Here is a 16572-nt window from a genome sequence, read left to right on the forward strand (position 1 = left end):
GTTCAATGTGTTAGACACCTACAGGTTTTTCATATTCCATTTTTATACGCTTCTTCAAATGTCCCACAGTCTTATAACCAAGCTTAGAGGTCTTATATTCAGTGAATTGCACTGAACTGAATATATCTTTTTTGTATAAAAAATAAATAAAAAAACTGAAAACTAGTGTCATTGGCTGAGAGGTTTGGAACATTAATTCTGTACAATTGTGAAAATGATGATAATGACCTTTTAGTGTAAAGAACTATTTGAGAAGACCGTCTGAAATTTCAGCCCATTTTGGTGGGAAGCAGTTCTCGCCTTCCTGGTGTCATGATAAATGGGGGGACATGAACGCAGTGTGTGTATGAATAAACACATCGTGTTGTCTTATTGTAATATAAAGAAACTATTCAGAGACTGTTCTGTGTGTGGGCGTCATAGAAACCATGTCATCTCTCCCGCACACCGTTAGAAAGCAGCTCTTACTGACCGACACAATGAATTCACTTGGTGTTTCTATGATAATGACCTTGGATGGTTGTTTCCTTATTCTCTCTCTCTCTACTACCTTCCCTCTCCTTTTTCACTCCGTCTTTATTCTGTCTTCTCTTATTCGGCCCTCTCTTTCTCCTTCTTTCTCACTATCACCTCACCTTCTCGTCTTATATCTCTCCCCCTGTCTTCCACCTTTTCTCCCTCCTTTCTCTCCCTCCCCATTCTGTCCATTCAGCAGCAGCTGGAGAGGAAGGACAGTCAGAGCAGCTCCCAGCACAGTGTGTGCAGCCATCGCAGCACCCACACAGACTCTCCCAGCCACCCCTCCTCCAACATGCCCAGTGAGGCCGTAGGCCCCCCTCCGGCCGCCCCCACTCAGCTGCTGCCTGGCCTGCCTCCCCTGCCCACCCAGGACCCTGGAGATGGTACCATGACCCTCCAGAAGAAGCCAGACCCCTTCAAGATCTGGGCCCAGTCCAGGAGCATGTATGAAAGCAGACGTGAGTCATCAGTCATCACTTCATTGTGGTTGTTTGGCACAACTGAAGTGTAGGTTCAACAATGCTGCCGAACACAAATACATCAAAAATGTATAAACTAGAGTGAATGAGCCTGAGATCTGATCATCATACCTGTTGATTGGTGGGAAGAGAGAAACTCGCGAATCATTTCTGATTATTCTGTTGGGATTAGACTAGGCAGTGTATGAGTGTGTTTAAGTAAGTGGGTGTTGCATTGTGTCCTGGAGGAGAAGCATTGTTCAGGACTTTGTAGGAACAGCTGTGTTTGTGTGTGTGTGTGTGTGTGTGTGTGTGTGTGTGTGTGTGTGTGTGTGTGTGTTTGAGTCAAACCTGACTCTGTGACAGAAGATGACTCGGAGAGCTTAGTCTCCTTCAGACACAGACATGTTTCTTGCTCTGTGAGGCTATCGACACCTCTCAATATAGGACTTGTGTAGGTCTGATGCCAGCGGAATTAGAGACTAGAAATGCAGGATCACATGCATCCTACCTTGCTGACGACTCAGAAATGAAATATATGGTATATCCAGTGTTGACCCAAGCCTACGTCATGAGCTATTTGACAAAAATAATGTTGATGTTCTCATCAGCAGAAAAAAAAATCTATTTGAACAATAGTTCAATAGCATACAATACTTTTTCCTTGTTCTAACCCTAAGAATTGGGAATGATAGAAGGTACACTGGGCGATAGAAGGCAGCCCCGTTTTGAGTTGTAAAAGCAGAAACATCTGTTCTTAAGACTCTCCCCCATATCCTTTGCAGTCACAACTCAGGTCTTCCATTATTCATGAGTGGAGGAGGGCGCCACCCCACTTATTTACTATACTCTCTACAAGTCTCTTGAGATAAATGGTTTGCTCTCCAAACAATGGGTCATTCATTTCCATCTCGGGGCCAATATGATGACTCCTCGAGAAAAACAGTTATTCTTTATTAAAGAGTCTGGTCATTTACAGTACATTGCAACATATACAATTAAACTCAGTGGGGAGACAAGCAAACATAATTTAGTGTTATAGGAATGTAATGTTGTTTCTCAAATGCCATTTGCACTTTATAAGAGGCAAGCTGTTGCAGGTCTGGCAACAATAATGTGTTTACATTCATGGTGTATTAAAAATGCATCCATTATCAGAATAAATTCATTATGTGTGCATGTGCAGCTTGTGTGTGTATGTATGTATGTATGTATGTATGTATGTATGTATGTATGTATGTATGTATGTATGTATGTATGTATGTATGTATGTATGTATGTATGTATGTATGTATGTATGTATGTCAGTGAGTAGTGCTAGTTGCCTGCCAGCCTCAGCCTGTTTGTGTGTATGCTAGCAGGTGTTGTTGCAGTGCTGGTTAATCAGTGCAGGTGGTGTTGCAGTGCTGGTTAATCAGTGCAGGTGGTGTTGCAGTGCTGGTTAATCAGTGCAGGTGGTGTTGCAGTACTGGTTAATCAGTGCAGGTGGTGTTGCAGTACTGGTTAATCAGTGCAGGTGGTGTTGCAGTGCTGGTTAATCAGTGCAGGTGGTGTTGCAGTGCTGGTTAATCAGTGCAGGTGGTGTTGCAGTGCTGGTTAATCAGTGCAGGTGGTGTTGCAGTATTGGTTAATTAGTGCAGGTGGTGTTGCAGTGCTGGTTAATCAGTGCAGGTGGTGTTGCAGTGCTGGTTAATCAGTGCAGGTGGTGTTGCAGTGCTGGTTAATCAGTGCAGGTGGTGTTGCAGTGCTAGTTAATCAGTATGTAAAGTAGAGCCAGTAGAATCTAGGTCTGCTGCTGATTAAATATTAACTGGGCCTGGTGATCCCTCCACCATGGAGCTGATCTTACTGTTTGTTGGGCTAGATTATTAGAATGGGTTAGAGTTGGAGATGGGGGTTGAGAGGAAAGGAGAGGTATTTAATGTGTGCTGGTGCGTCTGTGTGTCTGTCATGGACTCATATCAGCATTATGGTGCTCTGTGGTGTTGGTGGTGTCAGGAGATAGGACAGAGATAGGACTGAGACAGGGCTAGAGATGAGACCATGCTGGGACCCTCCTGCAGAGGATATGTTTTCTGACAGTTACAGGCTGTGCTTGCATGTGTGCGTGCAAGTGAGAGAGAGATCTGCTGTGCTAGGAACAATGATCAGTGGAAGGCAAATGACTTATCCAACCTGCACACACACACACAGACAGACAGACAGACAGACAGACAGACAGACAGACAGACAGACATGTCCATGCCCTGTGTTCAGACTGGCCCTGTGGGTGAACAGACTAACACCAAATTGCCTGTGTCCTCTCACAGCCACGCATGTTTGTTTTCCTCAGAGAGAGACGGAACGAGAAAAAGAGGCAGAGAGTTAGAAGGTCACATTCATAGAGAGCATGTACATGGCATTTGTTCCTCCTGTCCTCTGGGAGCCAACCCTGCACCTGAGAGAAGGAACCTAATATGCCCAGTGATGCAGAGGAGCGTAGAGAGGAGGGGGTGTTCATACCAGATAGTTTAATAACAAGATCTGACTGAACTGAATTGAAATGTAGTCCAACGCCAGGATAGTGGGCTTGAATCCCGGGACCACCCATACGTAAAATGTATGGACGCATGACTGTAAGTCGCTTTGGATAAAAGTTTCTGCAAAATAGTATATATTATATTATGATTATGAATACTGAACTTAATTGCAGTGTATTGATTAATGCAACAGTCATGTAGGTTTAACTGTCTGAGTGTCAGGTCTACTCCCTGTTGCACCTCCACTGAGCTCCTGTGTGTTTCAGAGCCAGATTGCCAGGAGCAGGAGGTCTTCCTGTGGCGGAAGGATACAGGTTTTGGGTTCCGCATCCTGGGAGGAAATGAGGCCGGAGAGCCGGTGAGTATCTCTGCACCGTTCCTCCACCATATCCCTTGTCTGTCACAGTTTTTTGGATGCACCAACGAAATGCAAAAGGTTTGTAATGGGATCTTTTCATGCAGCACACCATTCATTTAGAGTGCTTTCGGAAAATATTCAGACCCCTTGAGTTTTTCCACATTTTGTTACGTTATCAGTTATCATGGACTATCCAAATTCAAAAATCTATTAAAATGTTGTTTTTTCCCACTCATCAATCTACACACAATAACCCATAATGACAAAGCAAAAACGTTTTTTTATTTTAATTAAAATAAAATAAAATGTATATAAAAATGTATATAAACATTTTTTAAATTAAATATCACATTTACATAAGTACTCAGACCCTTTACTCAATACTTTGTTGAGTAAAGGGTCTGAGTACTTATGTAAATGTGATATTTAATTTAACCTTTGGCAGTGGTTACAGCCTCGAGTCTTCTTGGGTGTGATGCTACAACCTTGCTACAACCTTGGCACACCTGTATTGAAGGAGTTTCTCCCATTCTTCTCTGCAGATCCTCTCAAGCTCTGTCAGGTTGGATGGGGAGCATTGCTGCACAGGTTCAAGTCCAGGCTCTGGCTGGGCCACTCAAAGCTATTCAGAGACTTGCTTTGTCTTGGCTGTGTGGTTAGGGTCGTTGTCCTGTTGGAAGGTGAACCTTCGTCCCTGTCTGAGCTCTGGAGCATGTTTTCATCAAGGATCTCTCTATATGTTGCTCCGTTCATCTTTCCCTCAATCCTGACTAGTCTCCTTGCCGCTGAAAAACATCCCTATAGCATGATGATGCCATCACCATGCTTCACCGTAGGGATGGTTCCAGGTTTCCTCCAGACATGACGCTTGTTATTCAGGCCAAATAGTTCAATCTTGGTTTCATCAGACCAGAGCATCTTGTTATTCATGCTCTTAGAGTCTTTGAGTGCCTTTTGGCAAACTCCAAGTGGGCTGTCATGTGCCTTTTTACTGAGGAGTAGCTTCTGTCTGGTCACTCTATCATGAAGGCCTGATTGGTGGAGTGCTGCAGAGATGGTTGTCCTTCTGGAAGGTTTTCCCATCTCCACAGGGGAACTCTAGAGCTCTGTCAGAGTGACCATTGGTTCTTGGTCACCTCCCTGACCAATGCCCTTCTCTCCTGATTGCTCAGTTCGGCAGGGCAGCCAGCTCAAAGAAGAGTCTTGGTGGTTCCAAACTTCTTCCATTTAAGAATGATGGAGGCTACTATCTTCTTGGGGACCTTCAATGCTGCAGAAATGTTTTGGTACCCTTCCCAAGATCTGTGCCTCGACACAATCCTGTCTTGGAGCTCTACAGACAATTCCTTCCACCTCATGACTTGGTTTTTGCTCTGACATGCACGGTCAACTGTGAGACCTTGGGGCAGCAGGGTAGCCTAGTGGTTAGAGCGTTGGACTAGCAGCCAGGTTGCAAGTTCAAATCCCCGAGCTGACAAGGTACAAATCTGTCGTTCTGCCCCTGAGCAGGCAGTTAACCCACTGTTCCTAGGCCGTCATTGAAAATAAGAATTTGTTCTTAACTGATTTGTCTAGTTAAATAAAGGTAAAAAATATATACACTGCTCAAAAAAATAAAGGGAACACTTAAACAGCACAATGTAACTCCAAGTCAATTGCACTTCTATGAAATCAAACTGTCCACTTTGAAAGCAACACTGATTGACAATACATGTCACATGCTGTTGTGCAAATGGAATAGACAACAGGTGGAAATTATAGGCAATTAGCAAGACACCCCCAATAAAGGAGTGGTGACCACAGACCACTTCTCAGTTCCTATGCTTCCTGGCTGGTGTTTTGGTCACTTTTGAATGCGGGCGGTGCTTTCACTCTAGTGGTAGCATGACAGGGAGTCTACAACCCACACAAGTGGCTCAGGTAGTGCAGCTCATCCAGGATGGCACATCAATGCGAGCTGTGGTAAGAGTGTCCAGAGTGTCCAGAGTATGGAGGCGCTACCAGGATACAGGCCAGTACATCAGGCGACGTGGAGGAGACCGTAGGAGGGCAACAACCCAGCAGCAGGACCGCTACCTCCGCATTTGTGCAAGGAGGAGCAGGAGGAGCACTGCCAGAGCCCTGCAAAATGACCTCCAGCAGGCCAAAAATGTGCATGTGTCTGCTCAAATGGTCAGAAACAGACTCCATGAGGGTGGTATGAGGGCCCGACGTCCACAGGTGGGGGTTGTGCTTACAGCCCAACACCGTGCAGGACGTTTGGACGTTTTATCTTCAATGCCCTTGCTGATGGAAGGAGGTTTTCACTCAAAATCTCACGATACATGGCCCCATTCATTCTTTCCTTTACACGGATCAGTCGTCCTGGTCTCTTTGCAGAAAAACAGCCCCAAAGCATGATGTTTCCACCCCCATACAGTAGGTAAGGTGTTCTTTGGATGCAACTCAGCATTCTTTGTCCTCCAAACACAACAAGTTGAGTTTTTACCAAGAAGTTATATTTTGGTTTCATCTGACCATATGACATTCTCCCAATCTTCTTCTGGATCATCCAAATACTCTCTAGCACACTTTAGACAGTCCTGGACATTTACTGGCTTAAGCAGGGGGACACGTCTGGCACTGCAGGATTTGAGTCCCTGGCGGCGTAGTGTGTTACTGATGTTAGGCTTTGTTACTTTGGTCCCAGCTCTCTGCAGGTCATTCACTAGGTCCCTCCGTGTGGTTCTGGGATTTTTGCTCACCGTTCTTGTGATCATTTTGACCCCACGGGGTGAGATCTTGCGTGGAGCCCCAGATCGAGGGAGATTATCAGTGGTCTTGTATGTCTTCCATTTCCTAATACTTGCTCCCACAGTTGATTTATTCAAACCAAGCTGCTTACCTATTGCAGATTCAGTCTTCCCAGCCTGGTGCAGGTCTACAATTTTGTTTCTGGTGTCCTTTGACAGCTCTTTGGTCTTGGCCATAGTAGAGTTTGGAGTGTGACTGTTTGAGGTTGTGGACAGGTGTCTTTTATACTGATAACAAGTTCAAAAAGGTGCCATTAATTCAGGTAACGAGTGGAGGACAGAGAAGCCTCTTAAAGAAGAAGTTACAGGTCTGTGAGAGCCGGAAGTCTTGCTTGTTTGTAGGTGACCAAATACTTATTTTCCACCATCATTTTTTGCGAATAGATTCATTAAAAATTCTACAATGTGATTTTCTGGATTTTTTTTCTCCTCATTTTGTCATAGTTGAAGTGTACCTATGATGAACATTTCAGGCCTCTCTCATCTTTTTAAGTGGGAGAACTTGCATAATTGGTGGCTGACTAAATACTTTTTTGCCCCACTGTATATAGACAGGTGTGTGCCTTTCCAAATCATGTCCAATCAATTGAATTTACCACAGGTGGAATCCAATCAAGTTGTAGCAACATCTCAACAATGATCAATGGAAACAGGATGTTCCTGAGCTCAATTACGAGTCTCATAGCAAAGGGTCTGAATAGTTATGTAAATAAGGTATTTCTGTTTTTTGTTTTAAATGTGCAAAAATGTCTAAAACCCCTCTTTTCGTTTCGTCATTATGGGTTATTGTGTGTAGATTGATGAGAATTTCGGCTGTTACGTAACAAAATGTGGAAAGAAAGCCACTCTATACATGACTGACAATTAAGCATTCTACAGCAAGACTGGAAGCATAAAACATTCCCCGTGTCTGGTTATTACATCACGTGTTACATCGTAAATAAACACTAAAGTTCTGAATTAAACAGCACTTTCTGCGTGATACTGTGTGTTGAAAGGGCAGCTGATGTACAGAACCCTCAATATTCGATTACAGCCTCATCACTATGTTTCCTGTCAGAGTCCCTGCCTTTTGGGTTTTCTTTGTTAAGCTTCAAACACACACACACACACACACACACACACACACACACACACACACACACACACACACACACACACACACATTCTGTGTCAGCTCACACTGTGATGCTCGACCGAACCAACAGCCTCATAGTCTTCCTTCTCTATTCTGTCTGCATCAGTTGTTCTCCCCCACTCTCTCCCTCTAATTTGAAGCAGTAGAAATGTAGATTACACTGTATGTTTCTGTGTCTCTGAGAGATATGACTGGTGCTGTCTGTTACATGAGGTAGGCCTGCGTGCTGTTCTTAGGAGATTCATTTAGCCAGACTTAGACAGAATGTGTTGGTTATGTGGCATATTTTTCTTTCAGAGACATGAACAGAGAGAAAGTAGAGAAAGGGAGTTATATATACTATATACTGTATATATTTTATATGCTGTATATATGCTGACATGTATATTAAATCAAGCACACACCCATGCAATCTCCATAGAAAAACATTGACAGTGGAATGGCCTTACTGAGGAGCTCAGTAACTTTCAACCTGGGACCTTCAAAGAATGAGTTCGTCAAATTTCTGCCCTGCTAGAGCTGCCCCAGTCAACTGTAAGTGTTGTTATTGTGAAGTGGAAATATCTAGTAGCAACAACGGCTCAGCAGCGAAGTGGTAGCGCACACAAGCTCACAGAATGGGACCGCCAAGTGCTGAAGCACGTACCGAGTTCCAAACCACCTCTGGAAGCAACGTCAGCACAATAACTGTTCGTTGAGCTTCATAAAAGGGGTTTCCATGGCCGAGCAGCCGCACACAAGCCTAAGATCACCATGCACAATGCCAAGCGTCAACTGGAGTGGTGTAAAGCTAGCCGCCATTAGACTCTAGAGCAGTGGAAACTCTGTAGTGATGAATCACGCATCACCATCTGGCAGTTGGACGGACAAATCTGGGTTTGGAGGATGCCAGGAGAACGCTATCTACCCAAATGAAATCAAATGTATTTATATAGCCCTTCTTACATCAGCTGATATCTCAAAGTGCTGTACAGAAACCCAGCCTAAAACCCCAAACAGCAAGCAATGCAGGTGTAGAAGCATGGTGGCTAGGAAAAACTCCCTAGAAAGGCCAAAACCTAGGAAGAAACCTAGAGAGGAACCAGGCTATGAGGGGTGGCCAGTCCTCTTCTGGCTGTGCCGGGTGGAGATTATAACAGAACATGGCCAAGATGTTCAAATGTTCATAAATGACCAGCATGGTCAAATAATAATAATCACAGTAGTTGTCAAGGGTGCATCAAGTCAGCACCTCAGGAGTAAATGTCAGTTGGCTTTTCATAGCCGATCATGAAGAGTATCTCTACCGCTCCTGCTGTCTCTAGAGAGTTGAAAACAGCAGGTCTGGGACAGGTAGCATGTCCGGTGAACAGGTCAGGGTTCCATAGCCGCAGGCAGAATAGTTGAAACTGGAGCAGCAGCACAGCCAGGTGGACTGGGGACAGCAAGGAGTCATCATGCCAGGTAGTCCTGAGATATGGTCCTAGGGCTCAGGTACTCCGAGAGAGAGAAAGAAAGAGAAAATTAAAGAGAGCATACTTAAATTCCCACAGGACACCGGATAAGACAGGAGAAGAACTCCAGGTATAACAAACTGACCCTAGCCCCCCGACACATAACCTACTGCAGCATAATTACGGGAGGCTGAGACAGGAGGGGTTAGGAGACACTGTGGCCCCATCCGATGATACCCCCGGACAGGGCCAAACAGGAAGGATATAACCCCACCCACTTTGCCAAAGCACAGCCCCCACACCACTAGAGGGATATCTTCAACCACCAACTTACCATCCTGAGACAAGGCCGAGTATAGCCCACAAAGATCTCCGCCACGGCACAACCCAAGGGGCGCACCCCTCCTAGGGATGGCATGAAAGAGCACCAGTAAGCCAGTGTCAGTGCCAGTAGCCCAATGCATAGTGCCAACTGTAAAGTGTGGTGGCGGAGAAATAATGGTCTGGAGCTGTTTTTCATGTTTCGGGCTAAGCCCCTTAGTTCCATTTCAGGGACATTTTAACGCTACAGCATCCAATGGCATTCCAGATGATTCTGTGCTTCGGGACGGAATGGAACATCAAATGGTTTAATTTAGCTGCGTTGAACTTGAACTACATGTGAAGTACAAGGCTGATTTATATGTATCATGTTTTGTAGATCTAGAGTATTCCCATAATGAAGTACCGAGCTAATGTATCTGTATGGTATTTTGTAGATCTACATTGGGCACATAGTGAAGTATGGAGCAGCAGATGAGGACGGGCGTCTGCGTTCGGGGGACGAGCTCATCTGTGTGGACGGCACGGCGGTGGTGGGCAAGTCTCACCAGCTGGTGGTGCAGCTGATGCAGCAGGCCGCCAAGCAGGGCCACGTCAACCTCACGGTCCGACGCAAAAGCTCAGGATACGGAGGTGAGGACGGGTCACAGAGGCATATGCATACACAGGCAAACACTCACCACACACACTCACCACACACACTCACCATACACACTCACCCACACACTCCACAACAGCGGCCACCTACACTGCCCACGCTAGTTAAAACCTATTGCTTATTGGCTCAGTGAACTATCACTAGCCCGTGCCAAACATAAGGGGGGGATATTTGCTGAACAGGTTTTTATATTGCCTGCCCACCTCTTCATTCCCCCCATCTCTTCTTCAGTGGGTAAAGGGGAGGGTGATGTGCCCCCATCCCCGGCCTCGTCGCACCACAGCAGCACCCAGGCCCCCTCCCTGACCGAGGGCAAGCGAACCCCCCAGGGCAGCCAGAACTCCCTCAACACAGTCAGCTCCGGCAGTGGCTCCACCAGTGGGATCGGCAGTGGGGGGGGAGGGGGCTCCGGCAGTGCTGTGGTCCCCGCAGCCCTGCAACCATATGACATGGAGATCCAACGCGGGGAGAACGAGGGCTTCGGATTCGTCATTGTGTCGTCGGTCTCCAGGCCTGATGCTGGGACTACTTTGGGTGAGTGGGATGGGCAATGCTACGGTGGGCTTGGTTATGGTGAGCTGAGTGGGATGGGCAATACTACGGCGGGCTGGGTTATGGTGAGCTGAGGGGGATGGGCAATACTACTCTGGGCTGGGTTATGGTGAGCTAAGTGAGATGGGCAATGCTACGGTGGGCTGGGTTATGGTGAGCTGAGTGGGATGGGCAATACTACGGGGGGCTGGGTTATGGTGAGCTGAGTAGGATGGGCAATACTACGGTGGGCTGGGTTATGGTGAGCTGAGTGGGATGGGCAATACTACTCTGGGCTGGGTTATGGTGAGCTAAGTGAGATGGGCAATGCTACGGTGGGCTGGGTTATGGTGAGCTGAGTGGGATGGGCAATACTACTCTGGGCTGGGTTATGGTGAGCTAAGTGAGATGGGCAATGCTATGGTAGGCTGGGTTATGGTGAGCTGAGTGGGATGGGCAATACTACGGTGGGCTGGGTTATGGTGAGCTGAGTGGGATGGGCAATACTACGGTGGGCTGGGTTAATGTGAGCTGAGTGGGATGGGCAATGCTACGGTGGGCTGGGTTATGGTGAGCTGAGTGGGATGGGCAATGCTACGGTGGGCTGGGTTATGGTGAGCTGAGTGGGATGGGCAATACTACGGCGGGCTGGGTTAATGTGAGCTGAGTGGGATGGGCAATGCTACGGTGGGCTGGGTTATGGAGAGCTGAGTGGGATGGGCAATGCTACGGTGGGCTGGGTTATGGTGAGCTGAGTGGGATGGGCAATACTACGGCGGGCTGGGTTATGGTGAGCTGAGTGGGATGGGCAATACTACTCTGGGCTGGGTTATGGTGAGCTAAGTGAAATGGGCAATGCTACGGTAGGCTGGGTTATGGTGAGCTGAGTGGGATGGGCAATACTACGGTGGGCTGGGTTATGGAGAGCTGAGTGGGATGGGCAATACTACGGCGGGCTGGGTTAATGTGAGCTGAGTGGGATGGGCAATGCTACGGTGGGCTGGGTTATGGTGAGCTGAGTGGGATGGGCAATACTACTCTGGGCTGGGTTATGGTGAGCTAAGTGAGATGGGCAATGCTACGGTGGGCTGGGTTAATGTGAGCTGAGTGGGATGGGCAATGCTACGGTGGGCTGGGTTATGGTGAGCTGAGTGGGATGGGCAATACTACTCTGGGCTGGGTTATGGTGAGCTAAGTGAGATGGGCAATGCTACGGTGGGCTGGGTTATGGTGAGCTGAGTGGGATGGGCAATACTACTCTGGGCTGGGTTATGGTGAGCTAAGTGAGATGGGCAATGCTACGGTGGGCTGGGTTATGGTGAGCTGAGTGGGATGGGCAATACTACGGCGGGCTGGGTTAATGTGAGCTGAGTGTGATGGGCAATGCTACGGTGGGCTGGGTTATGGTGAGATGAGTGGGATGGGCAATACTACGGCGGGCTGGGTTATGGTGAGCTGAGTGGGATGGGCAATACTACTCTGGGCTGGGTTATGGTGAGCTAAGTGAGATGGGCAATGCTACGGTAGGCTGGGTGATGGTGAGCTGAGTGGGATGGGCAATACTACGGTGGGCTGGGTTATGGAGAGCTGAGTGGGATGGGCAATACTACGGTGGGCTGGGTTATGGAGAGCTGAGTGGGATGGGCAATACTACGGCGGGCTGGGTTAATGTGATCTGAGTGGGATGGGCAATGCTACGGTGGGCTGGGTTAATGTGAGCTGAGTGGGATGGGCAATACTACTCTGGGCTGGGTTATGGTGAGCTGAGTGGGATGGGCAATGCTACGGTGGGCTGGGTTATGGTGATCTGAGTGGGATGGGCAATACTACTCTGGGCTGGGTTATGGTGAGCTAAGTGAGATGGGCAATGCTAAAGTGGGCTGGGTTATGGTGTGCTGAGTGGGATGGGCAATACTACTCTGGGCTGGGTTATGGTGAGCTGAGTGGGATGGGAAATACTACTCTGGGCTGGGTTATGGTGAGCTAAGTGAGATGGGCAATGCTACGGGTGGCTGGGTTATGGTGAGCTGAGTGGGATGGGCAATACTACTCTGGGCTGGGTTATGGTGAACTGAGTGGGATGGGAAATACTACTCTGGGCTGGGTTATGGTGAGATGGGCAATGCTACGGTGGGCTGGGTTATGGTGAGCTGAGTGGGATGGGCAATACTACTCTGGGCTGGGTTATGGTGAACTGAGTGGGATGGGAAATACTACTCTGGGCTGGGTTATGGTGAGCTAAGTGAGATGGGCAATGCTACGGTGGGCTGGGTTATGGTGAGCTAGACTTTGCTACTATGCTGGGTTTAGTTGCAATTTTTTGATGACTGAGAATAAGTTAACATTTGCTCTTGGTTGAGCTGGGTTGAACTGATAATATGGTTAAATCTGGCATGTAATCTTGGCGAAGCCTGATTCTGCTGATTGACTTTACTGTGGTTCCGAACAGACCCGAGGACAACCCGGTCCAATCCGAGTTAGGAAAGCAGCAAAGGGGTTCCGCTACGCTAGCGGAACCCCTCCGCAACAGCCAGTGAAAGTGCAGGGCGCCAAATTCAAAACAACAAAAATCTCATAATTAAAATTCCTCAAGCATACAAGTATTTTGCACCATTTTAAAGATAACATTCTCGTTAAGGATTTACAGAGAAAGCACCACAAACGATTATGTTAGGTCACCACCAAGCCACAGAAAAACACAGCCATTTTTTTCCAGCCAAAGACAGGAGTCGCAAAAAGCAGAAATAGAGATAAAATGAATCACTAACCTTTGATGATCTTCATCAGATGGGACTTCATGTTACACAATACATGTATATTTTGTTTGATAAAGTTCATATTTATATAAACAAATCTGAGTTTACATTGGCACGTTACATTCAGTAGTTCTAAAACATGTGGTGATATTGCAGAGAACAACATCAATTTACAGAAATACTGATAATAAACATTGATAAAGATACGACTATTATACATGGAACGTTAAACTTCTCCTTAATGCAACCACTGTGTCAGATTTTTTTAAAACTTTATGGAGAAAGCAAACCATGCAATAATCTGAGTGCAGCCTTTAGACAACAAAGCAGCCAAAAAGATACCCGCCATATTGGGTAGTCAACATTACTCAGAAATAGCATTTAAAAAATTCACTTACCTTTGATGATCTTCATCAGAATGCACTCCCAGGAATCCCAGTTCCACCATAAATGTTTTGATTTGTTCGATAATGTCCATCAGTTATGTCCAAATATCTTCTTTTGTCAGGGCGTTTGGTAAACAAATCCAAAAGTGCGTTCAGGTCGCGCCGAACGTCGGACGAAAAGTAAAAAAAGTTCCGTTACAGCTCGTAGAAACATGCCAACCTAAGTATGGAATCAATCTTTAGGATGTTTTTAACATAAGACTTCATTAATGTTCCAACCGAACAATTCCGTTGTCTGTACAAATGAAGTGGAACGTAGCTACCTTTCACGTGAGCGCACCAGACCGAGGCTGTGGCACTCTGCCAGACAGAGGCTGTGGCACTCTGCCAGACCACTCACTTAAAGAGCCCTTATGAACCCCTCTTTAGAGTAGAATCCTCAAAACAGGTTCTAAATACTGTTGACATCTAGTGGAAGCCTTGCGAAGTGAAACACAACTAATATCACCCTGTATCTTCAATGGGGGCTGAGTTGAAAAACCACAAACCTCAGATTTCCCCCTTCCTGGTTGGATTTTTCTCAGGTTTTCGCCTGCCATATGAGGTCTGTTATACTCACTCACATCATTCAAACAGTTTTAGAAACTTCAGAGTGTTTCCTATCCAATACTACTAATACTACTAATAATACTAGGAGTAGGAGGCAGTTCAATCTGGGCACGCTATTCATCCAAAAGTGAAAATGCTGCCCCCTATCCCAAAAAGGTTAAGATACTTAATCAACCGGAGATGATAAAGCATAAGGGAGGTAGAGAGTGGTGATGCTCTAGCAGGGGCTGTGTGAGTGTGTAGGCTACTGGGAGTTTGACCGAGTGACACAGTAACAGGCAGGAGGGAGGGAGAGACAAGAGACCGCAACCAACCAGGCTGATTCACTCTATAGTAGACTAAGAGCTGCCATAGCTAGGTTATTCATCATCCAATATGATTACTAGTGCCTGTCTTGACTGCATCAAACCGGGAGAAGCTAGTTAAGCTAGCTAACGTTTCTCGTCCTACACAATTACAAATAACAACTCCATTCAGAATATACAGTAGCAGCCTACCTGTTGGCTCTTGGTCGTTGTAGCTTATCCCTCTCCTTTAACTTTTAATTCCATCATTTAAATTCCACTTTCTATTGATTAGATATCTCCTAACCTTTTCCCCACACGGAGGCTCTATGACTGTAGCCTACTGTCACTTTGATGACTTATGATTGGCCAACAAAGAGCAGAGAGCTCTGCAAAGAGCAGCAGCATAAATTATAACATTTCTCTCTATCTCTGTGGGCTATATACCGATGGACTATGTACAGCTGCAGCGATCGGTTAGATGCTCAGATAGCAGATGTTTAAAATTGGTAAGGAAGATAAAAGTCTCCAACTTCAGAGATTTTTGCAGTTTGTTCCAGTTGCAGGCAGCAGAGAACTGGAAGGAAAGTTACCAGTACATACACAGTATTGGCAATATTTTTTGACAAGCAACCCTTTAAAGGTTAACTCTTGCTCAAGAACAGTTCTCAAGTGATTGGGTAGACGCTAAGCCTAAAAACGAATAACAGAACACTCCTCCTGATGTTATTCAGACAACATATTTCCTTAAAAAGTCCCCCTCAAAGTTTTCAAAGTGAGAATTGTGGAAAAGCATGATTCTGCCAAGCAAGCACTCCAGTAAACACACAACATTAACAGTGCATCAGCACCGCCTGCCAGTCCGCTTGCCACTCAGTGATATGATTGATAATTTCTTGGGGGTGGATTTACAATATTTTGACAGTCACTCCTCATTGAGTTCCCACCTGCTTTATTAATAGCAGGGCATCCATTTCTGACGGGAGTGGACTTAATGACACAGCCCCGAGGTCACAAACCCAACAATCATGAGCTTAGGGAAACAGAAATCTCTTTATGTGCCAGGCACATTCACCGCCAGTGATAAGCCTGGTTGATGCTTTATCAAAAACACCATCACAGATTCAAAAGGCAAACTTGTAGCCGACCCTGGCTGATTCACTCAGCATGTAATTGAAGTTCCACCGAGCACAATCTATAGCTGTCCATACCGTTTATCTATGAAGGCAAAATAGTGAAATTGGCCCCATTAAGGTCACTCAGCCGTCAACGAGGGATTTTAAATGTCCTCCTCTGAACAAATGTGGTATCAAGCTCCCTCTGATGAGTTTGCAGCACCAATGTCGCTCCAAGGTCTCCTTACACAGCTTGCCTGATGACCAGGAAGATGTTGCATGGTGTGAAACATGCTATAGGGCCAGGCTACTATCAAATAGAGGTTTTGTCAGCTACTGTGCCACGCAAAGGGCCCGAATCCATTGATCCTGTGGGCTGTAGTTGAAGCCCCATAAATAGAAAGCAGAGGTACTCCCACACATTGACTCCGTACCGTTACCCCTGTATAAAGCCTCGTTATTGTATTGTGTTACTTTTTATTAGTTTTTACTTTAGTTTATTTGGTAAATATTTTCTTAACTCTTTCTTGAACTGCATTTTAAGGGCTTGTAAGTTAGCATTTCACGGTAAGGTCTACACCTGTTGAATTCAGCGCATGTGACAAATAAAGTTTGATTCGATTTTTGATTCGATTTTTCTGTATCATTTATACAAGCAGGAGAAATCCCATTGAGACGTATCTCTTTTCTTGCGG

The 16572-nt window shown here is 46.1% G+C and overlaps 1 protein-coding gene across 8 annotated transcripts in view; it reads left to right on the forward strand.

Moving 5' to 3' along the window:
• The window catches only part of LOC135527932 (membrane-associated guanylate kinase, WW and PDZ domain-containing protein 1-like), a 212993-nt gene that overhangs the window by 183957 nt on the left and 12464 nt on the right, over nt 1–16572 (forward strand). For 7 of the 8 annotated variants that reach the window (XM_064956605.1, XM_064956606.1, XM_064956603.1 and 4 more), the window contains exons 14-17: nt 713–977; nt 3763–3854; nt 9976–10171; nt 10428–10730. In XM_064956605.1, the coding sequence (XP_064812677.1) occupies nt 713–977; nt 3763–3854; nt 9976–10171; nt 10428–10730 (856 nt within the window). The remainder of the gene's footprint in view (nt 1–712; nt 978–3762; nt 3855–9975; nt 10172–10427; nt 10731–16572) is intronic. The other variant, XM_064956600.1, reaches the window with a different exon arrangement.

The sequence above is a fragment of the Oncorhynchus masou genome, chromosome 33, assembly GCF_036934945.1.
Source record: "Oncorhynchus masou masou isolate Uvic2021 chromosome 33, UVic_Omas_1.1, whole genome shotgun sequence".
NCBI lineage: Eukaryota > Metazoa > Chordata > Actinopteri > Salmoniformes > Salmonidae > Oncorhynchus > Oncorhynchus masou.